The sequence below is a fragment of the Scomber scombrus genome, chromosome 2, assembly GCF_963691925.1.
Source record: "Scomber scombrus chromosome 2, fScoSco1.1, whole genome shotgun sequence".
NCBI lineage: Eukaryota > Metazoa > Chordata > Actinopteri > Scombriformes > Scombridae > Scomber > Scomber scombrus.
This window is the reverse complement of record NC_084971.1, coordinates 34424701-34450400: the sequence shown is the minus strand read 5'-3', so window position 1 is coordinate 34450400 and position 25700 is coordinate 34424701. Positions and strand designations below refer to the sequence as shown.

Here is a 25700-nt window from a genome sequence, read left to right as displayed (position 1 = left end):
ATATACTTATGAATATTATATTCCATTTCTGCCAAGTCTATTCCACTGGATGCCACTAAATTCTACAAACTGCACCTTTAAGCGAAGGATGTAAATACTTATTACTTATCTGACACCGTTTTTCAGTTTTGGGCAACAGTGTTATGCGTGTTCTTTTTTACATTAATAGTTATTGTTGAACTACATCTCAGGATGAGAAGGCATCCTCCTCAACACATGGAGGCGATGTGGTGTTTGAATTCGGTAACCATAGAGACCCCAGTGTGTAGGAATTCCTAAATAAGCTCCTCGGAAACCATCCAACATCAAAAGCAGTCGATGTTGAGAGTTTGGTTTTGCAACAGTGACCCTCCAAAGCAGCAGGTTTCATCCTCCATAGTGAGACACATTGTCTGTCCGCCCGTCACTGTCCCTTATCGTCTCTGGAAACCCACGAAACCACATCAAAAGAGATGAACTGCTTCTCTCTAAATCTATCTGTCTACAGCTGAAGACGATGTCAGCACTATTTAAGACAACAGACACGAAGACACAGCAATCTATAAATCACTTTGCTTTATTTAAATCAGCGGTTGGCAGTTATGCTATAAACAAAAACATAAAAAGGACGACCAAAAATAAGATCCAGCTAGAATAACTGTACTTGGCACTTAATGACTGTGTTGTCCAAAAGAAATTATACATTTATATTCATATGTGTGTGTGTCAAGTGCCTCCAATATACACATAAGCACCAAGATGGAAACCACAAATACCAGCTTTTACGTGGTCTCCACTTCCTGACACCAGATTCTCATTAATATTACAAATATTATTTCAGTAACCGACACAAATCCCCTTCAACTGTAACCCCCAAAACCCACAAATTCATCTTCAGTACAGCCAAGACCCGAGAAGCAGAGGAGGAGGAGGAGGAGGAGGAGAGGAAAGTTTGGTCATGATGAGGAAGAAAACCATGAGACTGATGATTAGTGGAATTCAAATTCAAATGGAAAAAAAAACTCCAGACGGTTTAAAAGCTCAAAATAGCCTCAAAGTGTGAATCATGAAGGATCATTCTGGTGATTTGCTAGATATTTCTTCCCGTCAACACATCTCACGTTCGGATCCAAGCCAACAATTAACTGATCTACTAGCAAGTATTGTGTGTGTAGCCAAAGCCTGACATATTATCCCTCTGTGCTGTAGATACATGTTCCTGCATTATGAAGAGTTTTGTCACGTTCGTTTGTTTAGAAACGGCTCCAAAATATATATCAGCGATCACGTTTTCGGTCTCTGGAGAGTTGTTCTGTGTAAGTCAGACGCTACTGAGCATGTGCAGGAACGCGGTTCACTAGCTTGTTGTGCTACATGTCACGACCTCTTGACTTCTTACTATAGTTCTTTGAGAAATGTATGCTGTAATTCAAAGTCAAGAAGTTTTAATCCACATATGCACAACAAGCGAGCAAACCTGTACACAGAACTACTCTCTGGAGACTGAAAACATGATCGCTGATATTAGTTTTTGGAGCCGTTTCTAAACAAACTAATGTGGCCAAATTTCGAACATGTTATCCAGTGCAGCCAAGGTCTACTTCACAGAGGAATAAGATACATCAGGTTTTGGATACACACACAAAATACTCGGAGATCAGTTGATTGTTGGTTTGGATCCAAACATGAGATTTGTTGACAAGAAGAGAAATAGTGCCAGCCTTATCCTTAAAAGATTTATATGCACAAACATCCCAGAATGATCTCACTGGTTAGAGAGTCTTTGGTCTTGATTGCAACAACCCAGTGACCCCAACAGCTCTAGTTAGTATCTGCTATATAGAAATAGCTGCTGAGGCTCATGAGTACTGTAGTACTGAGTCTAAAGTTTATAACTAACCCCCGGCTGATGGCATATAAGAGCATTACTCTGTACCTGATTGGCTGGTGGATCTTCTTTCTGAGGTTAATAAAAAAGGCTACTTTATCTATAACAACCACATTTACCAAGCATTTAGCTGAAGTGCATAATATTAACTTTCTCCTCTTCTTCAGATTCGCTCTCAGGTTACATTACAATTGTTCCATTTACTGAGCTTCATCTCAACCAATGAGATCATTTAAAGTTCAAGAAATGTTTACATGACTAAACCTCATCAGCTGACAGTGACTTTACCGTCCACTCCTCCTTTCTCCTTATAACACCAACATATTGATTATTTCCTTCTGGTGATTTCCTCTGAAAACAGGATATGCTTCATTTTGCCCTTAATATCTGATCCAGGACCAGCCAATGAATCTGTTCACCAACAGTTTACAATTGATTTATAAGCAATGACTGAACCCAGATCAGCTGTTCGGGCCCTTTAGTGAACTCAGGCAATGATGCAATCATAAATCGGCTGAACAATCCTACAAATAATAAAAGGCAAAGCCCGGTCTCAACTGAAACAAAAAGCACAAAAGCAATAATCAGAAACCAAGAAAGGAATGAAACAAAAAGTGAAAAAAGAAGCTGGAATTGAAAGCATGTTGCAAATAGTAACAAGAGGAATGACTAACCCTGAAACAGGAACATCGTACTACACATCCCAGAACATTTCTGTCATTGAGTGACTCAGATGATGAGTTACAGGAATACAGGCTGACCAGATGGTTGGAAATTCGCTCTGACCAAGAAAGGTTTTTCTTCTACTACCGTCGATACAAGAAAAAACAAACAAAAACATGTTGCAGCATTTCTTTTGTGTGCTTTCTTCCTGTTAATCATGCTTCTTCCATCCACTGATCTGTGACCAGGAAATAATCCAGATCAGCCGTCATCGAGGAAGCTTCAATCCCTGAAATGTGAGCAAGTGACTACAGGACTACAGGTGCTATCCTACAACTCCCCGTTTAGCTGATCTGACGGGACGGTAAAGGGAACAAACGGCCTGTTGTGGAAATAGTTTTACTGTAATATTAATTATATTCTGTGACAGTTGAGGTGCTGTGAGTCATGAATAACTATATCTCCCGAAAATGATGCTGGAGCGAGCGAGGCCGTCTCATTTTGACAAATTAAATTCCTTCGCTCTCGTGAGTATAGAGAGCGAGGAGTCACGTCCACTGAAAGGAAAAGACTCACCGACTTGTGTTCAGTGCTGCCATTGGTGACCCCAATCTTTATTACAGTAATACTAATAAAATAAAACAGTAAATTTCTTCATTTAGCGTCTGGCAAACAAAAGTTTGTATTGGCTGCAATGGAAGAGACCTTTCTTAGTCAGTTTTAGTCTTAAACACTTTATTGGAAAGCATTTATTGATATTTTATGTGTTCCTGTGTTTTAATTCTTTCTTCTTTTTCTGTAAAGTCTCTTTGAGTCATTGCACTCGTCTATTGTTGGTCACTAAAAAGCCTACCATCTGGTAGTTGGTACTTTTAACGTGACGCAGAGTCGCTCAAAAGTCCGATTTCAGGGGAAGTAGTGTCGCAGGAATTTGGTGCATAGTTGATGTCCTTCATCAGCGCTAAGGAATGGACTTTATGCTTTGTAATTGTCGAGAAATCAAAACCGTTTCCTTATACGTCAAGCGGTCTTTGATGTGTGATGGATGATTTGTAGGTTGTAAGCAGGATACAAATGGGCTTGTTTCCATACCCCAAACCCTGCTTACCACCACAAATCAAACCACAAATCCAAGAAGAAGCCAAGACGACAAAAAGACTGAGGAATTTAGAGTTTCCTTCAAAGTTTTCTCAATCTTTCCAGCCTCTTGTGAAAGATATGAACGTCCCAGCTCGAGCAAAAGTCACATCAAGTTAAAAATATCTGCCTGCCCTTCTGCACCTTCAGTCCAGTGACTCAACGAAGGGTTTCAAGACATTAAACTGGACATTTGGGGCGAGGGCAACGTGGTATTTGATGACCTGTATTTTAAAAAGACACAGTATGTAATGATCTATTTGTTCGGATATCTAATCTCTTTAATGCTCCACACTGCGAGTATCAGTCTGGATTATTCTATTCAGAGCAGGTGACACATTTTTCACATGGCGGAGGTCTCATATTGGAGCCGAACTCAAATGCATCACTAATAATAATCACTGTCGTCGTCTTCATCTCGAAAACGGACCAGAGTTCAATCTGGCTTTATGAGGAATCGCTCGACAGACACAAATTGAAAGTAAATTGGTCTCTTAAGGGACATTTTTAAGTTTAAACACTCCGCCATTTTTAATGCCACACTTTGGGAAATGTATTTATTTTTATTTATTTTCTTACTAAACGTTTGCTTTCTTGCTGAGAGTTTGATAAGAAGATTGTTACCACTCTTATATCTGAAGCTGGAGCCGGTAGATAGTTAGCTAAGCTTAGTATAAAGATTGGAAACATGTTGAACATATCAAGTATAGCTCTGTCCAAAGGTTATAAAATCAGCCTAAAAGCACCTCAAAAAGATCTTTAATTAACACGTTATATCCTGTTTGATTCATTCGTAATGAAATCTAAGTGTAAAAGTGATAAATTGTGGTTTTAAGGGGGTTTATGTAGCGACTACTTCTTCCGGCAACCTCACAATGACGTAAATCCTGCACAAAGTCACCACATATACTTCACGCTTTTGTACGAATTACACAAATACAATATGGATGTTTTTCAGTGATCTTTAAAAGTGCAGGTAAGCAGATGTTTGTAACCTTAGGACAGAGCCAGATTAGCTGTTTCCCCCTGTTTCCAATCTTTATGGTAAGGTTATCATGTTCTGGCTCCAGCTTCATATTTAATGCACAGATGTGAGAGTGGTATGAATCCTCTCTGCTAACTCTCAGCAAGAAAGACAATACGTTTGCCAAGATGTCAAACTTTTCCTTTAAATGCCTCATGTATCTCAAAAAAACATTGTATTCTTAATTTCCTGCCTTCACAGGAGACTTCTTTTCCCCCAAAACTCCACATCCTTCATCCCTATTTTCCCTCCCTGCCCTGCCCTCCCTCCTTCTATCCCTCCCTTTTATCATAATGTGTGTGAATTGAAGACACATTGTGACCTTCCAGACACATCGAGGTGAGCGATGCATGGATGTCAAGTGATGGAGTAGATGGAGGTACATTGTGGAGGACTGGGAAGTGTTTTTGTATGTGTGTGTGTGTTTTATCTGACGGTGACACCCAGCTTCTCCAGCACTCTTGTCCCTTTCTCCTCGTACTCCTCTCGCGTCATCCAGAAGTTGTCCTTGTCCTTCATGATGTCGGCCAGCACGGCGCCGCCCAGGAACACCATGTGTTTACGCCGAGGGGGGTCCTCTATCCTGATCTTGAATTTCTGTGGTGGAGATGAGGCGGAAAGAGAGTAGAGAGTGTTAACAGAGATAATAATGTGTTGAAACCCCCGCCACCCAGCGAGACCCCTAAAATAGACTGAAGTAGATTGTCTTTTAATTACAGGTTGGTGGATTTCCCGGCAGGAGCAGCAGAGCGGACTTCCTCTCAGGAACAATTAGATGTTATATTTTTACCTTGTCATCATGAACCATGACAATAAGAGGCCTTTCTGAGAGCTAGATTGAGGCTTTAGTACCCTCTGGTGGCAGAATTACTAACTGCACAAGACAACAAGAGAGCTTGCTCTGAAACTAAAGACAAGGAGTGAAGGTTTGCATCTAAAATGATCCGAAAATCACAGACGTAGCCACAAACCGAAGTTACAAAGTGCTTCACATAATACAATATTAACAGAATAACATACAACTAAGGACAAGGGAGTGACTGTTTTATATCTAAAATCAGCTGAAAATCACACACAACACAGTCAAAGATGATGATTTTACATTATTAGTCAACTAATGCAATAAAGCCAAAGGAGGCCGAGCACAATCTTGGATGTCCACTTAATAAATCTCTACTGCATCAAAGGTGCAGTAAGAGTTTAATACATGATGATTAGATTATTAGTGTTTCTGTATTAATGGGAGAAATGACACTTCTGTTGCATTATTAAGTCTTTAAGCATGAACTTTCTAGGAGTTATAATGTGGCTTTAGTGCCATCTGGTGGTGAAAAACGGTAACTGCACAAGACAACAAGAAAAGCTGGTAGTGACATTAATAATAAACTTTATTTATATAGCACCTTTCCAAACTGAAGTTACAAGGAGGGAAGGAAGGAATGAAAGGAGGGAGGAAGGAAGGAAGGAAGGAAGCTAGGTAGGCGGGAGGAAAGAAAGAGAGAAGGAGGGAAGGAGGAAAGAAGGAAGGAGGGAAGGAGGGAAGGAAGGAAGGAAGGAAGGAAGGGAGGGGGGAAGAAGAAAGGAGGGAAGGAAGGAAGTAAGGAAGGAAGGGAGGGAGGAAGGAGGGAAGGAAAGGACAGGAGGAAGGAAGGAAGGAAGGAAGGAAGGAAGGAAGGAAGGTAGGCGGGAGGAAAGAAAGACAGAAGGAGGGAAGTAGGAAAGAAGGAAGGAGGGAAGGAAGGAAGGAAGGAATAAGGGAGGGTGGAAGGAGGGAAGGAAGGAACGAAAGGAGGGAGGAAGAAAGGTAGGAGGGAGGGGGAAAGAAGGAAGGAGGGAAGGAAGGAAGGAAGTAAGGAAGGAAGGGAGGGAGGAAGGAGGGAGGAAGAAAGGTAGGAGGGAGGGGGAAAGAAGGAAGGAGGGAAGGAAGGAAGGAAGTAAGGAAGGAAGGGAGGGAGGAAGGAGGGAAGGAAAGGAGGGAGGAAGGAAGGAAGGTAGGAGGGAGGGAGGGAGGGAGGAGGGAAGGAAAGGAGGGAGGAAGGAAGGAAGGGAGGAAAGAAGTAACAGTCAAAACAGACGGGGTCAATTTGACCCGGGAGGACGACACGAAAGTTAAAATAATCAAATGAATCTTCACTATAATAAACTACTGAGATAAAACTCTTCACATCTACTGTATATAACAACAACTTCAGTAACTCTTATCATTAAGTTAATAATTAGATCCAGAGGTAGTAAGTTAGTCTCTCTGTCTTCTTTCTAAGCTTCCAGTTCAGACTTTCTTTCCCTCTGTACTCACCGATAGTTTGTCGACGTCTCCCTTCAGGACTCGCTCCAGGTAAAGCTGCTTCATCTCGCGCTCCAGGCGGGACGGCAGGCCGGGGTACATGGTGGAGCCTCCGGACAGGACGATGTGCTTGTAGAACTCAGATCTGATCAATTAAAATTAAATAAACAACAAATGATCAATGGATGGAATGGTAAATGGACTGTACTTATATAGCGCCTCTCTAGTCTTTTCGACCACTCAAAGCTCTTTACACTACAACTCACTCACCCATTCATCACACATTCATACACTGATGGCAGGCAGCTACCACGCAGGGTGCCAACCTGCACATCAGGAGGAAGCTACCCATTCACTCGCATTCATACACCGTTGGCACAGCAACGGGAGCAATTTGGGGTTAAGTGTCTTGATAGCCGGGAATCGAACCACCAATCTTCCAATTGGAGGACAACCACTCTACCTCCTGAGCCACAGCCGCCCATGACGAATGATTTATACTCTTCTTTATCACTCATCAATACAACTCTGCCTGGCTGTGGGAAGACTGAACCTTGGTGTTTGGAGTGGAGTTTATAGTTATATATAAATATGTGCATCATCATTGTCATCTTTTTTCAGGATTGCTCAGGTTTTCTCCACATTCAGTTTAAGCGTTTTCTTTAATTTTATTTTTTTAAAGATTTTTCTCTGGCATAGACGCCTTTATTTGAAAGTAGAGAGACAGGAAATTACGGGAGAGAGAGCGGGGGATGTGACATGCAGAAAGGTCCGCCGGCCGGGACTCGAACCAGGGTCCGCTGCATACATGGCATGCGCTTTTAACCACTCGACCACCTGCGCGCCGTGTTTAAGCGTATTTTAAGAAGAAAGAATGACAATCTGTTTTTCTTTTAACATGCATAACTTATAACTGTTCATGTGGAATTTCTGCAGCGTTAATCCTATAAAATGCACATCGTTTTTGAATATCACATAATATGTAATTTAATACCTTTTATCATAGTTATATATGTCAACGAAGGATGGAAACCCAGGAGGGACAATAAGGCTGAAAATTAATTATAAGTTACTTTTTACTTTTTTAAAGGAACTGAATTCAGTGCTTTTTTAACACCTTTCAAAGCCACAAATGTGTTATTTCAGCCTCTGAGAACCTTTATGTAATTTTTTAAAAACTTTTTATGTAACTTCATTAAAATAGGTTTTTTCTCCACCTCAAAGTCTCAAATTGGCAAAAGTTTTTTTTTTTTTTTTTTTTTTTTTTACAGGTTGTTTTTTAATGTCAGAATTTGAATACTGTATGTATTTGTGGTTAGGGCTCGGCAATGTATAAGTTTTATATTAATATCATGAAATGAGACTTTATTTCATCTTAGATTTTGGATATTAAGTGTCTTTTCCTGGTTTTAAAGGCTGCGTTACAGTAAAGTGATGTCATTTTCTTTACCCACTTAATCATTATATCCACATTACTGATGATTAAATATTTAATGAACACACTAACAATCATGCCTACAGGTATTTGGTCATAAATCATGATATTTCATTTTTGTCCTGTTATAATTTGTGGTAAATTTCTCACTTAGTTTCATTTTGTGTGTGTTTGTTTGTCTCTTTTAAATGGAACCTGGAGTCTAATTAAATAAAGTTTATCAATTTTATTTGACGATGAAGTTGGTTTTACTCTCTTTGCTAAAGTCTGTAAAGTATCAAAGCGGCTGTGGCTCAGGAGGTAAAGCGGGTCGTCCACTAATCGGATGATCAGTGGTTTGATGCCCGGTTCCTCCAGTCCACATGTTGAAGTTTCCTCAGGCAAGAAACTGAACCCCACATTGCGTATGAACGGGTGTGTGAATGGTTGAATGTGGCTTATACTGTAAAAGCACTCTGAAGGGTCGGAAGTCTAGAAAGGAGTTTTAATAATCCACTCGGACTGTTTCCCCAGCAGCTCCTGACAGCTCACCTGGTGTCGATATCTGCAGCCTGGATGGTGTTGAAGAGCAGCTCGGCCACGCCAACCCCCTCCACATTGATGAGGTGAGGTTGGAACAGAGCCTCGGGGGCTTCGAACCTCTCTCCTCCCACCTTGATCACCCTGCCGTCCGGGAGCTGAAGACACAAACACAAAACATTTAGCAAACACTTAACATCTTAAACCTGTTAAACTAAAGAGGAACAGAGTTTATGAGCATCGCTGACCGTGTAGGACTCCACCAGCACCGTCGTCTCCAGCGCCAGCTTCTGCTCCTGCTCGATGTTGTAACCGACGTAGCAAAGCTTCTCCTTCATCATCCTCACCGTCTCGAAGTCAGCGGAGTGGTTGAAGGCGTAACCTCGCAGCAGAAGCAGCTGACGGACAGACAGCACAGGGACATGGATACGTTTAACAGTAGGCTTAAAACCTTCCTTTGTGATGAAGCTTATAGTTAGCCAGCTCCTAGTTTATGCTGCTATAGGCTTAGACTGCCGGGGGACTCTCATGATGCACTGAGCTCCTCGCTCCTCCTCTCTCTCTCTCTCTCTCCTCCTCTATCTCTCCTCTCCTTCCTCTCTCTCTCTCTCTCTTCTCTCTCCTATCCTTCATCTCTCTCCTCTCCCTTCTCTCCTTCCTCTCTCTCCTCTCTCTTCTCTCCTTCCTCTCTCCTCTTCCTCTCTCTCGCTCTCTCCTCTCCTTCCTCTCTCTCTCTACTCCAGGCAGATGTTCTCCCACTGTGAGTCTGGTTCTGAGGTTTCTTCCTGTTAAAAGGGAGTTTTTTCTCTCCACTGTCACCAAGTGCTGCTCATGTGGGAATGTTGTGTCTCTTTAAATTAAAACCTGAAGAGTTCGGTTTAGAACCTGCTCTATGTGTAAAGTGCCTTGAGATGACTTTGTTGTGATTTGGTGCTATACAAATAAAGATTGATTGATTGATTGACATAAACCCGTCACTTCAACTCAAGATAAGGGAGGAGGAGGTGTTGAGTTATTATTAAGTAATAAAAACACTGTTATTGGCATCTCATCTTAATTATATACATACACATACATTTGGTCACATAGTCACAACGAATTCCTCCACTCACAAATATTTTCCCACATTACCAGCAAATGCGAGATGTAATGTATCAGTGAGGGAGGCATGAGGCTGCTGGTACCTTGATGAGGTAGCGTGTGATGTCCCTTCCTGCGATGTCGAGGCGTCGGGTCAGGTGAGGCAGCGAGAAACCTTCGTACACCGGACAGATGTGAGTGACGCCGTCGCCGGAGTCGACCACAACACCAGTCAGCAGCCCTGCAACAGAAAAGTGGAGAAGTCACTGAATGCTACTTTTTAATTTTATTGCCAACTGCTTTGATAATCAATCGTCCGGAGTCATTCCAGTTTTTCACATGTGAATATTTTCTGGTTTCTTCAGTCCTCTTTGACAGTAAACTGAAAATCTTTGAATTAAGGATTGTACTTATATAGAGCTTTTCTAGTTGTTATGACCACTCAAAGCTTTTACATTACATCTTATTCACCCATTCACACACATTCATTCACTGATGACAGGGGCTACCACGCAGGGTGCCAACCTGCTCATCAGAGGGAACCTAATCATTCACACACATTCATACAATTTGGGGTTAAGTGTCTTGCCCATGGACACATCGACATGTGGACTGGAGGAGCCGGGAATCCAACCGCCAATCTTTCAATTGGTGGACAACCGCTCTACCTCCTGAGCCACAGCCGCCCAAAACATTGAATCCTAAAATTCCATAACAATAAGATGATGTCTTATTGTTGAAGACATCATCTTCAACAATAATCAATATTTTTATGGATTTTCTGACATTTTATAAACAAAACAACTAATCAATTAATCCATAATGAAAATAATATAAAATAAACATTTTAGGAAATAAACAGGCAATGCAGTAACACTAACCCATTCCTAGTTTAAAATTTGATCTGTATATTTGTGAGTCTCGCCTTCTTATTCTGTTCAGTTATAAGGTGGTAAGTGTTGCATTACTGCCACCTGCTGTTCTGTCCTTAAACCGCATCTATCCCAGCACGGTGATGGCATACATGTGTGAAAAGGTCCAAGACGGAAATGTTGCTGCATGTGTGAATACTGAAAATCACTACTGATGCCTGAAAGGTTGCTCCAGTAATTTACCAGGAACTGTGTGTGAAAGAAGTTTAAGTTCCTTACAATAAAAACACACGTCAATGTTTAGAAAATGCTGACTTCAGAACTTCTGTTTCCCTGCAGTAGCAAAATCATACTGAGCTGTGACTCCTCAACCAAAAGGTGCATTCCCGAACTGTGAGTTTTGCAACACGACTTTGTTTAAGATGTCTTTTTTTTTAAATGTACATCTGGACAATGAAGGGCCAGTTCCACAACCTGGTGAATGTCGCCAGTAGAAAGGCAGCTACTGTCAAAAAGAAAGCTCTATAGATGAGGAACGGAGCTGCTGGAATGACTGGTGTGAACTTGGAATGTAAGAAAGGCTTTTTTCTCTTCAGCTGTGATTAATTATAAGAGTCATGAAGACAAACGTACCTTGAGCGTAGAGAGTGAGGACGGCCTGGATGGCGATGTAAACTCCGGTGAACTGGTACGTTTCAAACATCACCTGGTAGGAGACAAAAGGAAAGAATCAGTTTATGAATACGAGGAAGAAGAAGAAGGAACAATATAGATTCATGTTCTTGGGTTTCTGTCACTACTAGAAAAGCATCTGAAACACCTACTTCAATGATCTTTTCCCTGTTCTTGGTCGGGTTCATTGGCGGCTCGGTCAGAAGGATCTTGCAGTCGCGTGAGTTGATGTTGAGCTTCTCGGGGCCGAAGGTGTAATCCCACAGGTGCTTCATGTCATCCCAGTTCCTGACGATGCCGTTCTCCATGGGATAGTTCACCTCCAGCATGGAGCGCAGCTCGCTAGCCTCGTCTCCCACCATCAGGTCCTGTGAGAGGTCAAAGGTAGATGTTAGTTAGAGCTTTATCTGCTGGTTTCTAGCTTGTCAACAGAGCCGACTTATCGAATTATTACCTCAAATTTGTCTGGAGGGAAGTAAACCAGTGAAACCAGCTTTAGTGGAACCAATGTTTAGATAACAGTGTTTGACTGTAAACACATCGTGAACGTCTCAGGCAGTTAGACTTACCTTGATTTCAATGTTTCCAACTTTAGCTGTGGAGCGGATGATTGGCCGGCCAACCAGCGCTGGGAAAATGTGTTCGGGGAAGTTGGAGCCTGCATAGCCGCACTTAACAAACTAAGAAGAGACAGAAAGTGAAACATAAAAAACACAAATGTTACAATATTTACAATAACATGGTGAAAACTAAATGCACTAAAAGTTAAATTCATATCATCGGGACAATCATTATTTTAAATCATCATTTAATCATCTCACCACCCCTCACATGTATCTGCTGACCCTTTGGAGGGGCCCCACCCCTAGGTTGGGAACCACTGGACTAAACTAGCTAACTGTATATAAAGTAGTGTAAACTAGCTCCACCTCCAGCAGCTACAACAGTAACATGCTGCTCTAACACTGATGCTTCACTATTAATAATCTAATGATGTCATAATAATAATATATCAGTCAGAGGACCAAACCACTACTTTTACTGTAATACTGCATACTACATCACTATAATACTGCAGTACTTTTACTGTAATACTGCATACTACATCGCTCATAATACTGCAGTACTTTTACTGTAATACTGCATACTACATCACTATAATACTGCAGTACTTTTACTGTAATACTGCATACTACATCACTCATAATACTGCAGTACTTTTACTGTAATACTGCATACTACATCACTATAATACTGCAGTACTTTTACTGTAATACTGCATACTACATCACTATAATACTGCAGTACTTTACTGTAATACTGCATACTACATCACTATAATACTGCAGTACTTTTACTGTAATACTGCATACTACATCACTATAATACTGCAGTACTTTACTGTAATACTGCATACTACATCACTATAATACTGCAGTACTTTACTGTAATACTGCATACTACATCACTCATAATACTGCAGTACTTTTACTGTCATACTGCATACTATATCACTATAATACTGCAGTACTTTTACTGTCATACTGCATACTACATCACTATAATACTGCAGTACTTTTACTGTCATACTGCATACTACATCACTCATAATACTGCAGTACTTTACTGTAATACTGCATACTACATCACTCATAATACTGCAGTACTTTTACTGTAATACTGCATACTACATCACTATAATACTGCAGTACTTTTACTGTAATACTGCATACTACATCACTCATAATACTGCAGTACTTTTACTGTAATACTGCATACTACATCACTATAATACTGCAGTACTTTTACTGTAATACTGCATACTACATCACTATAATACTGCAGTACTTTTACTGTAATACTGCATACTACATCACTCATAATACTGCAGTACTTTTACTGTAATACTGCATACTACATCACTATAATACTGCAGTACTTTTACTGTAATACTGCATACTACATCACTCATAATACTGCAGTACTTTTACTGTAATACTGCATACTACATCACTCATAATACTGCAGTACTTTTACTGTAATACTGCATACTACATCACTATAATACTGCAGTACTTTTACTGTAATACTGCATACTACATCATCATAATACTGCAGTACTTTACTGTAATACTGCATACTACATCACTCATAATACTGCAGTACTTTTACTGTAATACTGCATACTACATCACTATAATACTGCAGTACTTTTACTGTAATACTGCATACTACATCACTATAATACTGCAGTACTTTTACTGTAATACTGCATACTACATCACTATAATACTGCAGTACTTTTACTGTAATACTGCATACTACATCGCTCGTAATACTGTAGTACTTTTACTGTAATACTGCATACTACATCACTCATAATACTGCAGTACTTTTACTGTAATACTGCATACTACATCACTCATAATACTGCAGTACTTTTACTGTAATACTGCATACTACATCACTCATAATACTGCAGTACTTTTACTGTAATACTGCATACTACATCGCTCATAATACTGCAGTACTTTTACTGTAATACTGCATACTACATCACTATAATACTGCAGTACTTTTACTATAGTAGGGTTTCTTGTAATGCAGTATTTGTACGTGTCTGTATTGGTACTTTTATTTCTTCCATCTCTGGTTAAAGTTGTTTATATGATGTTAAGAGTATTTAGTGTTAAAGGTTATGAGCCTAACTGTATCTAACTAACACCTAAAAACTGAACATATGCCTCCAGTCTCTGTGTGAGTAACTCTACTCATCACTTCCTGCAGACTGAACAACAAAACATCTTAAAACTATTAAATCAAATGAAACTTTTGCATTAGTTTTAAGTGTTTATGTGACACAGGATCGAGTCTCAGTGTGTGTTCATTCATGCAGACTTCCTGTACTCTGCTGCTTTATAAACGGGTGCAGGCAGATTTGAAATGATGACCATTCAAACAGCAGAAAGCTGCAGCACGCTTTCCTTACATGGAAGAAATGCTTCAACTTCCGCAATAAAACGACTCGAGTCTGCGCACTGCTGCACTTTAAGCGAAAATCCTTCAACAGTTATCACAAATATAAGATTATATATAAACTGATATAAGTTGATATAAGCTGATATAAACATGCGACAACTTTACAATTAGTGCAAAGTGTGTTTCTACATGTTTAAGAGGAAATGAAGTGAAGTACGGTTGATGGAGGGCGGGGCTGCTGCACACACTGAAAACAATAATAAAAGATAATAATAATAATTAAAGGCTTTTATTTTAACTCTGTCTCTACTTTATCCTTACAGTCAGTGTCTGGTTTGCTTCATGTTGGGAATATTTAAGGAATAAAACCGAAGACATGAAGCTGCCGGAGCTTTAGCTGTGACTGAAGTTAGTTTCTCATTCGTAGTTAAGGGGAAATGTTAATAATGATATTTAACAGCTGATTCTCTGCTTTTTTTCACCACTTACACTGATGATAAAGTATTAGACATCTTAACAAAAAGTCTTAACTCTGTTTTAACATTATTTTGCAAATGAGAACAGAAGAAAAAGGGCAATTTCACAGTGTTGGCCTCCATCCAGACCACTAAACACTATCCTAGATTAACATCAAGACTCCAGAGATTCATTTAATCACAGTTTCAGATTTGTGAAAATTTGATTTCACCAATATTTATATGCAAATCCAGATCAGTATACTTAGATGTTTAAAGGATCTTTAGAGTTTCCCTGTTATAAAAGTGCAGAACAATAAAAAAACTGTATAATTAACCCATAATAAGTGCAGGAAGTCTGAGTAAAACTAATGATTTGGATCAATTTTGAGTAGATTGTTCCAAACTATATTATATATTGTACATAATAGACTACATATACAGTGTTTTCGTCTCTTTCACGGTTGGCCCTTGACGATCTTTCTAATGCAGAACGAGGCTATTGTGGTGTGTTTAATGTGGATATGCTCTGTTGTGGTCTGGATGGGTGAAAAGCAGTGAAATTGCCCTTTTTTGTTCTGCTTTCAAAAGTAAAATAAAACATTCCTAAACTTTGAAATTATGTCACTGAAAACAAGAACGTAAAATTGCTCTTTTCTCTTTCACAAAAATAAAGCTTTTATCTGGGACATTTAACGTTTAAGTGATTAATAAAACGCTATAAATACCATTATTTATGTTTCCCCTTAACTTTCACCTCAACTTTTCCCTTAAGAATTAATCAGAAACTAACTTCAGCGTCTTCATTCACAATCAGCTCAGTTTTATCTTTAAACTTGAATTACTAAATAAACTAACTTTCCAATGTGGCCACGTTTAGGGTTGTGTTTGTATTATTGATCAGTGAACCGGAGCAAATTTTTGTCTTATCATAATGTTACACTGGATTTTATTTAAAAAGTTCATAGGGTGGATTAGGATAATATGGGACACTTTTTGCTATTCAGACTTGTTCACCATATTTAAATATGAATCCAATACATTATATCAACACCTTATATCATTATGAAACCCCTGAGATGTTTCCTTGTTAAATCAGACGACAATTTTTAGATATTGTACTCAAAAGGAAAATGGCACATATATTAATTCTCCTTGTGTCAAATCATTTCAGAATTAGTAGATTTTATAATCTGGGACATTATTTCTTTTAGGCTTAGAAATAATTTGATTTATACAAAGCAGATTATCTGAAATGTGCATACCCATATTTGGTCATTTAATATTGTCGGCCTACATGTTGTTTTTGCTTTCTGCATCAGATAGTAGCCTGTATGTTGACATGTGTAAAGTTAAACCATATCATTTACACAGTTTGCATATTCTAGTTATAGCTTTAGAATAACTGAATAGAAAAAGTTAATGTCCACATTATAGTCAATGTCCCACATTACACTACCCTAATCTACCTAAATAAACCTGATTCTGCAGTGAAATGTTTATTGGAGACATTCCTGACTGAACCACAGCAGGATGAACATAAAGGGTGTTATGGTTGAACTGGTGACCGTGTTAACTGGTGACGTCTCCTAAAAAAAGCCTTTGTAGTTGAATCCTTTATATTCATACTAATCTGTGTTTAATATCTAAAGCATCAAGCCATTATTGTAAGTTACACTGTGTTCAGAAGACTCATTCACCTCTGTTGAAATGTGTGAGAGTCACCAAATAACACGGTCACCAATTCAGCCGTAACACCTGCAGCCAGACTCACACCTGAATCAGCTGGCTGACATGAATCCAGCTGCTGAATCCAGCTGTTAAATGACGTAAATCCAGCTGCTGAATGAGATGAATCCAGCTGCTGAATGAGATGAATCTAACAGCTGGATGAGATGAATCCAGCTGCTGAATGAAATGAATCTAACAGCTGGATGAGACGAATCCAGCTGACAGACACATTCCTCTCTCAACCCAGCCCAGCCGAGCTAAAGCATTAGCACTTCCTGTTTCCAGTTTCTGATCAAACTGCGCCACCTGACAGAGACATGCATTGAGATTTAAACCACTCAGTCTGTTGGGAAACTTACCCCGGTTCCATTGTCACAAACCACGACTTTCCTCCCTTGACTGTCCATGTTTTAATATCCCTGAAACAACAGCAGCAGCAACAGCAGCAGAAGCAGCTTCCTCCTGCCTGCAATCTAATGTCAAGTTAACTAACACACAGGAAGCAACACAACTTCCGCTTCTGCTCTGAGTCCTTCTGAATAAAAGTTGAATCTCTTCTTCGTGGTTATTTAATGGTGATTGTCAGCCAGCACATTATGCCCATTAGCGCCATCTACTGCTCCAGAGTGTGGACTGAAGATTAAATCCATTTATTAGTATCGAGGATTAGATAGATAGATAGATAGATAGATAGATAGATAGATAGATAGATAGATAGATAGATAGATAGATAGATAGATAGATAGATAGATAGATAGATAGATAGATAGATAGATAGATAGATAGATAGATAGATAGATAGATAGATAGATAGATAGATAGATAGATAGATAGATAGATGGATGGATGGATGGATGGATGGATGGATGGATAGATAGAAGGATGGATGGATGGATGGATGGATAGATAGATGGATAGATAGATAGATAGATAGATAGATAGATAGATAGATAGATAGATAGATAGATAGATAGATAGATAGATAGATAGATAGATAGATAGATAGATAGATAGATAGATAGATAGATAGATAGATAGATAGATAGATAGATGGATGGATGGATGGATGGATGGATGGATGGATGGATGGATGGATGGATGGATGGATGGATGGATGGATGGATGGATGGATGGATGGATGGATGGATGGATGGAGGGAGGGAGGGAGGGATGGATGGATGGATGGATGGATGGATGGATGGATGGATGGATAGATAGATAGATAGATAGATAGATAGATAGATAGATAGATAGATAGATAGATAGATAGATAGATAGATAGATAGATAGATAGATAGATAGATAGATAGATAGATAGATAGATAGATAGATAGATAGATAGATAGATAGATAGATGGATAGGAAAGTAAGGCACCCAGTAGCCCATATGTAGACCTATTGTCTACTGTCTCAAGTAGGGCTGGGTATCGTTAAAAAAATTATGATACCAGTACCAATCCAAGTACCTTAAAGTGATACTGATACCAACTGAGTACTTCATTAGATACACATCATGTGAATAGAAGCATCAAAATTAATTTAAATTTAAATGACTGTGTGGACACACTGTGGATACTGTCCTCCATCACTTTACATTGAAAGGACATTTGAAGGAGATCTAGTCAGTATGAACAGGAGGAATGATTACTAATTGTTTTTTTAAAACACACTTGAAAAATTGTGTAGTTATAGTTGCCTATTTACACATCCAGCAGACATTTGGAGTCATGTTTCTGACCTCCTTGTGAGACCAATAAAGTCCAACATTCATGATCCATCTGGCTCAGTTTTGGTCCGTCAGCATCACACTAACATTGAAGTCTAAGTTGTCTGAAATAAACAAATCATTAAATACCACCAAAATAATTGTTTTCCACCCATAATAGAGATATAGAATATAAATGTTGATATAAAAGTTGAGCCTTAAACCACAAGCACCACAGTGTAAGGCCTTTAGCCTCCACTGTGGCACTAACAACCCTCATTGGTACACTAATGAAGGCTGTTAGTGGCTACAGAGGCTTTTTAAGCTGCATTAGATACAGAGATATTTATATTCATCTGTTTGGAAGATAGTTTAATATGGAAGCAGCCTGCAAGAGAAGACTCAGTAAAAAAATATGAAAATGGCAAAATACTACGACGGAGTATTAGGGCCAGGCAAAAAAAAGAAAAGAAAAAAAAGCCAGGCACAAGAAGAAAAAAAAGAGGAAGAAGTCCGGCACAAGAAAAAAAAAACAGGCACAAAAAAAAGAAAAGAGGAGAATGAATAGGCTTTAGGTTATTGATATGATACATTTATCAGTTACAAATACAGTTGCACCACTTTCACACTCCAAAGACCTTCAAACTCCAGCTGCTGGCAGACAGTCGCTCTACTAACTTGGTTTGATCCTGCGGTACTGTGGTCAAGCCTCTGCAGTAAGTTGATTTCATTTCTTTTTTTTTTGCCTGGCCCTAATACTCCATCGTAAAATACAGCATGCATTGTTTGTTCCTCAAAAACAGAAAAAAAGGGAAAGTATATGTTGAAAAAAGTGCAAACAGTAGCTGATGGGAGGTTTATATAAAAAACCCTAAAAAACCCCAGTAACATTCACTTCTTCAAATCCACAAATAAAGCCTCCAACCTATCATACCATCCTCATTGGTGAATGACATTTGCTCAGTTGTCATGGAGATGGATCTGTTGACACGTGAGCCTGACAGCGCTGAAAAAAACTGATGACTGGAAGTGAGTTGAGATTACTTGTATTAAAATAACTTTCAATTCCTTTGAAGGGTTTCCATCCAATCCTGAATTATGATGGTGCAGCTGCTCTTTGTTATATCTGAATCAAATGATGTGCCTTTAATAATCATGAGAACATGTTAAACTCTAAAAAAAACAACAACCAAAAAAACAAAAAAAAACAAAGGCTCGCTTCCTGTTTTTGTGTTTTTGCCACAAGGTTTAGTCACGAGTCACAGCCAAGGAAGCCAAAATATGGTTTTGGCAAAACACAAAGAGCTGTTGGTTTGATCAAATAAAACTGACCAGACTATAATGAAGCCAAACTGAACTTCGACCGATGATGACACTGCTATTGGCCTTACCTTGCAATCGTCACTAATATATGCTTGTATTGCATGAACCAATCTTATTTAAAAAAATGTTTGTTCTGTGATTTGCTATTTAAAAAAAGAGTAGAAAAAAAGTCACAATAGTCAGATGTGTTTGGTGCTTTGCTCAGTAAATATTAAAATTCATGTTGTGTCTAAACCATGTCACTATAATGATGTAAAAACCTGAAATAGTCCAACAAACCTCCCCAACAAAAACAGGCGGAGCAACATTATGAAGACAGGCCAAACTAAAAGTCTGTCAGAGTGACAGTAGAGCTGCAGTCAGGACTGGTCTCTCTGTTTCTGTCTGAAAGAAAAAAGTCAAAGTTCATCAATTTTTTATCAACAACACAGCAGCCTCTCTCAAACACTGGTGAGTACAGCTGATATTTACTGTGTATCTGTAGCTCTTTACTCTCTCTACTAAAAGTTGGATTGTAGTTCAGGAAGAGAACCGATAATTCCTGAAAAAGACTGAGCTAAAAACTGGACTTAAATATAGACAGGACTAACGGGGGAATAAAGGGGACTGTTCCAGTTCGGGAGGTTAAAGCAGGCTGGGGAGGAGTACAGGAACACAGGAGGGACACACAGAGCAGACAGACAACCAAAACCCAGAAAATGCAATGAGGCCAGACTGGACTGTGAAAGGACCATGACAAGAGAGCAGAAAGATTTCATGGTGACACTTGTCAAATGACTTTTTTTTAACAGTGCACTAAACCTTATTTAATATGTTAAATAGTATATTAATAATGGTGTAATCGTTCTGTATTTATAATGACTTAAAAAGATAGTCTCAGGTACAATCATGTAATAATGGGCAAACATAAAATAAGTCTTGGTATTCCCGTAATGGTGATAGATTTGGAATTGTCAAGATATAACAAATCAATTAAAGTTGAACCATTTTAAAATATCAATACATTAAATACAAGGCTGTAGACATAATGTTGTTATGGGGCACAAAACAAGAAGTAGCAGGAATAACAGACATTTTTTATCATAAGGACCTTTCGGGATATATGGGGAGACAAATAAAATGATACATGCTAAAAAATGTTGAGTCTTATCCAATAAGATAAATTACAGACATAGTGTCCAATGGCTTAAGTAGTTGTATCTTTTATACTGGTACAGACATGGGCAAATGTGTTGGTATCCTTCCATGAAAATAGAAGAACCTACAATTTTCTCTGAAATAACTTGACATTGGCATCCATCATTGTTTATTCCATATTAAATAAAATTCAGACATTGTTTTTGATTTTTGATTTAACAAAAACATTTAAATAATAAGGCAAGTGAAAATGACATGGGAAAAAAAATGAGGGGACCTTTAACCTAATATTTTGTTGCACAACCTTTAGAGGGAATCACTGCAAACAAGCGATTTCTGTAGCCCTTAATGAGACTTCTGCACCTGTCTGCAGGTAGTTTGGCTCATTCTTCCTGAGCACACGGCTCCAGTTGTCTCAGGTTTGAAGGGTACCGTCTCCAGACTGCATGTTTCAGCTCTTTCCATAGATGTTCAATAGTATTCAGATCAGGGCTCATAGAAGGCCACTTCAGAATAGACCAATGTTTTGTTCTAAGCCATTCTTGGGAGCTTTTAGGTGTGTGTTTTGGGTCATTATCCTGTTGAAAATCTGTGGCCTGCAACTGAGATGGAGCTTTCTGACACTGGGCAATACATTTCTCTCCAGAATGCGTCAGTAGTCTTGAGATTTCATTATACCCTGCACAGATTCAAGGCACCTTGTGCAGACGCAGCAATGCAGCCCCAAAACATTGTATTATGCTTTTTTTCACTCTTTCCCCTTGTCTCTCATTATGCAGATATGTCTGCTGCCAGCTGTCTGAGATCTGAAGATCAGTTTCTGTGCTCCATCTGTCTGGATGTGTTCACTGATCCAGTCACCACATCATGTGGACACAACTTCTGCAAAAACTGCATCAATGAACACTGGAACAGTAATGACCAGTACCTGTGTCCAATGTGTAAAAAGGTTTTCTACACAAGACCTGAACTTCACATCAACACTTTCATCTCTGAGATGGTTTCTCAGTTCAGACAGGAAGCTCAACAGAAAGCCAGCAGCAGCAGCTCAGAGCAACAAGCTGCCAAACCAGGAGAAGTTCCCTGTGACGTCTGTACTGGAACCAAACTGAAGGCCCTGAAGTCCTGTCTGGTGTGTCTGACCTCCTACTGTGAGACTCACCTGGAGCCTCATCTGACAGCTTTAGGTCTGAAAAGACATCAGCTGATCGTCCCTGTGAAGAACCTGGAAGACAGGATGTGTATGAAGCACGATAAACCTCTGGAGCTGTTCTGTAAGACCGACCAGACATGTGTCTGCATGCTCTGCTCTGTTTTAGACCACAAGACACATGACTTTGTTCCTCTGAAAGAAGAATATGAAGGAAAGAAGGCAGAGCTGGGGAAGACAGAGGCTGAAATTCAGGAGATGATCCAGAAGAGACGACTGAAGATTGAAGAGATCAAACACTCAGTTGACCTCAGTGAGGAAGCTGCAGACAGAGAGAAAGCAGAAGGTGTTCAGGTCTTCACCACTCTGAAGGAGTCTGTTGAGAGAAGCCTGAATAAGTTCATTGAGACGATTGAAGAGAAGCAAAGAACAACAGAGAAACAGGCTGAAGACTTCATCAAAGAGCTGGAACAGGAAATCTCTGAGCTGAAGAAGAGAAGCTCTGAGGTGGAGAAGCTCTCACACTCTGAAGACCACCTCCACCTCCTCCAAAACTTCCCGTCCCTGAAAGCTGCTCCACCCACCAAAGACTGGACAGAACTCAGCGTCCGTCCATCATATGAGGGGACTGTGGTGAAAGCTGTGGTTCAGCTGGAGGAGACGCTCAGTAAACAGATGAAGAAGCTGATTGAGGCTGAGCTGAAGAGGGTCCAGCAGTATGCAGTGGATGTGACTCTTGATCCTGATACAGCACATCCTGGAGTCATCTTGTCTGATGATGGGAAACAAGTTTACTGTGGTGATGTGAAGAAGAAGAATCTCCCAGACAACCCAGAGAGATTTTCTTATTGTGTGAGTGTGTTAGGAAAGCAGAGTTTGTCTTCAGGCAGATTTTACTTTGAGGTTCAGGTTAAAGAGAAGACTGGCTGGGATTTAGGAGTGGCCAGAGAGTCGATCAACAGGAAAGGACTCACTCTGAGTCCTGAAGATGGTTTCTGGACTATATGTTTAAGGAACAAAAATGAGCACAAAGCTCTTGATGACCCTTTGGTCAATCTTTCTCTGAAGTCTCGTCCTCAGAAGGTGGGGGTGTTTGTAGATTATGAGGAGGGTCTGGTCTCCTTTTGTGACGTAGATGCTGCAGCTCTGATCTACTCCTTTACTGGCTGCTCCTTCACTGAGAAACTATACCCATACTTCAGTCCTGGCCTTAATGATGATGGTAAAAACTCCAACCCTCTGATTATATCTCAACTCAATCACTAAGTAGACTGATGACTTTTCTAAAAAGAGATTCAGCATTGCACAATATAACAAACATGGGTGTGGACTCAGATTGAGCTTGTGTTTAAACATTTCCCCTTCCCAAGTCAAAACAGGAAGTAATTTTATGACAGGATTTGTGTGAAAATTCCCAGTAGTTTTTGTCCAGATCCCCAGTTCCACAGTCAATACAATTCAGGCCATTTACATTATATCAGTTATCTACAGTTCTGTTTCAGTAACTTTGCTCCAAACTTGTTGAGTCATTATAACTTCGATATCCATAACACAGTTTGTGAACCCAGACTAGAATATATATATATATTTTTTCCAATTAGCATATTCAGTTAATGCTCTCACTCCTTGAACTGTAGCTCATGTTATATTGATAAGACAGGCAGGTAACATTTACATTTTGACAGCAGAGAAGGTACACATGTATGGTATCAGTGATTGCTTCATTTTCAATATTTTAGTAAGCCAAGCAGTGAGCCAGTATACATAACCATGGTTCTGCAATGGCATGATTAAAGTAATTGGAATTGTTAGGTTCCTTATTTGCTCTTTCTAGGTGTTCCAGTTACTGTTAACTATCCTTTCAATGGTATATTTGCAAGAAGCACATCTATTGACACCTAATTATAATTATGAGGATCACTGGCATGTAGGTTGAGGTCAAATGTCTTGTGATGCCTGTCAAGGGCTGTTATCTTGGGAGGATACCCACATCTGGTGGAGTCAAACGATGTGGATATAGTCACTATATGTTTACATTGAGACACACACATAGACACCTACAGAGGAGAAGACACATTATAAACACACTCCGAGAGAAAGCATGACTATTGAGAATTGTCGACCCAACAATGTATAGATGTAACCGTATTGATAATTAACTAATTCCTATTAACCCGCTACCATTTGCCACAAAAATGTGTTTTCCTGAAAGACCTTTTCTCAGCCTGTTTGAGAAAATAGCTTTTGTTTTAATTTTTCTAAAGTGAGATTTGCTTAGTTTTATATGCGTACAGCTGTACATACATTTACAATAAATATAGGGACAAGTTCATCTTTTTATGGCTCTTTTTATGGCTTTTGTAAGAGAAATTGTTTTATTTCATGGAGAAAATACTGTAGATGAATTCCTACTTACTGTATGTTTGCACTACTTGATTTTTTATTGTTAAATTCAGCTGCACTTGATTTGTTTTATCTTCGTGATTTAAATGAAGTTAATCATTTATTTACTACTTAAAACACAAAATGTACAACCTGGGATGTGCACAAAAATAACGTGGTCCTACCTTTACATCAAATATATACATTCATGGGTAAAATAAATTGTATTATATTTTCAGATTATCAGTCATGTGGTTCTTGCTTTATTCTTTATACATCTTTATCTTGATTGGTTGTATCTGATTGGTTGGCTGCTGAGTGGTGCAAAAACATTGATTATGTATGTAATATTGATCCGCTAAGGTCTCCACTGGGTCCATTATTACAAACACCTTATGTGGATCAACTTTCTAAAAATCCAAATAACTCACATATACATAATAGTATGTGTAATAGTTGTGATTTTTTTGTACTTTTAAATGACAATTGTGGTTGAAGAAACTCTAAATCTTTCTGATAAAAAAAATTGTGTCTCCAGTAGTGTCACATCATTCCAAACTATTATAACACAAGTTGTTCCATTTATTTTCCTATTGAACATATGGAATCACATTTTATTATTGTTCATTTATTTGTGCTTTACTTTTCAAATGTATTGTTATTTTTTATTTATGTGTGATTTTTTAGAAAATCCTCACAATGAGCTAGATATCATTTTGACCACTTTACTTTGGCCAATCAGCTTTCTTGAGTTTCAAAAGAGGCACTAGTGTTCGGTACGACCTGCAAAAAATTCCCCCAAAAGTGCCTCCAACAATCTCCCAAAGCCCAAGTTGACAATGTATTGATTTGATACTAACGAGAAAAGAGGCTGATTTAAGTTTCTTTTTTCCCCATGTGGCACTGATGTAAATTTGTGAAACAAGTTAAGAGATGTATATTTTATGAGACAAACAATGAAATGTTCAGAAAAAAGTTGACTTTGTATTAAATTCTGCTTGACTTGTAATTTGTTATACTCTTAATAAAAAATTTTTTTTTAAAGTATGATTTTTCATTCACTTTCAATTGTCATGAATTGAATCTGTTGAACCTGTGAACCAATCAACCTGTCAATCACGACATAGCCACGCCCTAATGCATACCCTGCTTTATCGTCAAATATAAAATCAGGGAGGCCAAAATGTCCCAAATGAACATCATACTGCTTTGAAGAAGGCTTTAAACTAGCGATTGAGAACATAAACACATTTTGAAAACGTTTACTGAGGTTTACTGAAATTAT

The 25700-nt window shown here is 38.9% G+C and overlaps 2 protein-coding genes across 3 annotated transcripts; one reads left to right on the top strand and one right to left on the bottom strand.

Moving 5' to 3' along the window:
* Nucleotides 1-540: 540 nt before the first annotated feature.
* On the bottom strand, nt 541-17178 carry LOC134000004 (actin-related protein 2-B). Of its 2 annotated transcripts, XR_009927394.1 has the most exons (10): nt 17078-17154; nt 12123-12233; nt 11706-11921; nt 11515-11587; nt 10114-10250; nt 9178-9327; nt 8942-9087; nt 6988-7120; nt 1193-5288; nt 541-1161 (listed from the first exon to the last, which is right to left on the bottom strand). XR_009927394.1 is itself a non-coding variant. In XM_062439320.1 (9 exons), the coding sequence occupies exons 1-9, from the start codon at nt 17123-17125 to the stop codon at nt 5118-5120; spliced, it is 1185 nt and encodes a 394-aa protein (XP_062295304.1). In that variant the 5' UTR covers nt 17126-17178; the 3' UTR covers nt 541-5117. The 2 variants fall into 2 exon arrangements, 1 of the variants encoding a protein (XP_062295304.1); XM_062439320.1 differs by having other exon boundaries at nt 541-5288; nt 17078-17178.
* Nucleotides 17179-21664: 4486 nt separating this feature from the next.
* LOC133999707 (E3 ubiquitin-protein ligase TRIM39-like) lies at nt 21665-23299 on the top strand. Its single transcript, XM_062438980.1, has one exon. The coding sequence runs from the start codon at nt 21665-21667 to the stop codon at nt 23297-23299; it is 1635 nt and encodes a 544-aa protein (XP_062294964.1).
* The last annotated feature ends 2401 nt before the right edge of the window (nt 23300-25700 follow it).

What these genes read in the sequence shown, in the direction of transcription:
- LOC133999707 (XM_062438980.1), top strand. Translation starts at nt 21,665, where the DNA reads ATGTCTGCTGCCAGCTGTCTGAGATCTGAAGATCAGTTTCTGTGCTCC.
- LOC134000004 (XM_062439320.1), bottom strand. Translation starts at nt 17,125, where the DNA reads ATGGACAGTCAAGGGAGGAAAGTCGTGGTTTGTGACAATGGAACCGGG. An exon ending in TCACACGCTACCTCATCAAG is followed by an intron (nt 9,328 to 10,113) that starts GTACCAGCAGCC and finishes TCTGTCCGTCAG; the next exon opens with CTGCTTCTGCTGCGAGGTTA. An exon ending in GCTGCAGATATCGACACCAG is followed by an intron (nt 7,121 to 8,941) that starts GTGAGCTGTCAG and finishes TTAATTGATCAG; the next exon opens with ATCTGAGTTCTACAAGCACA.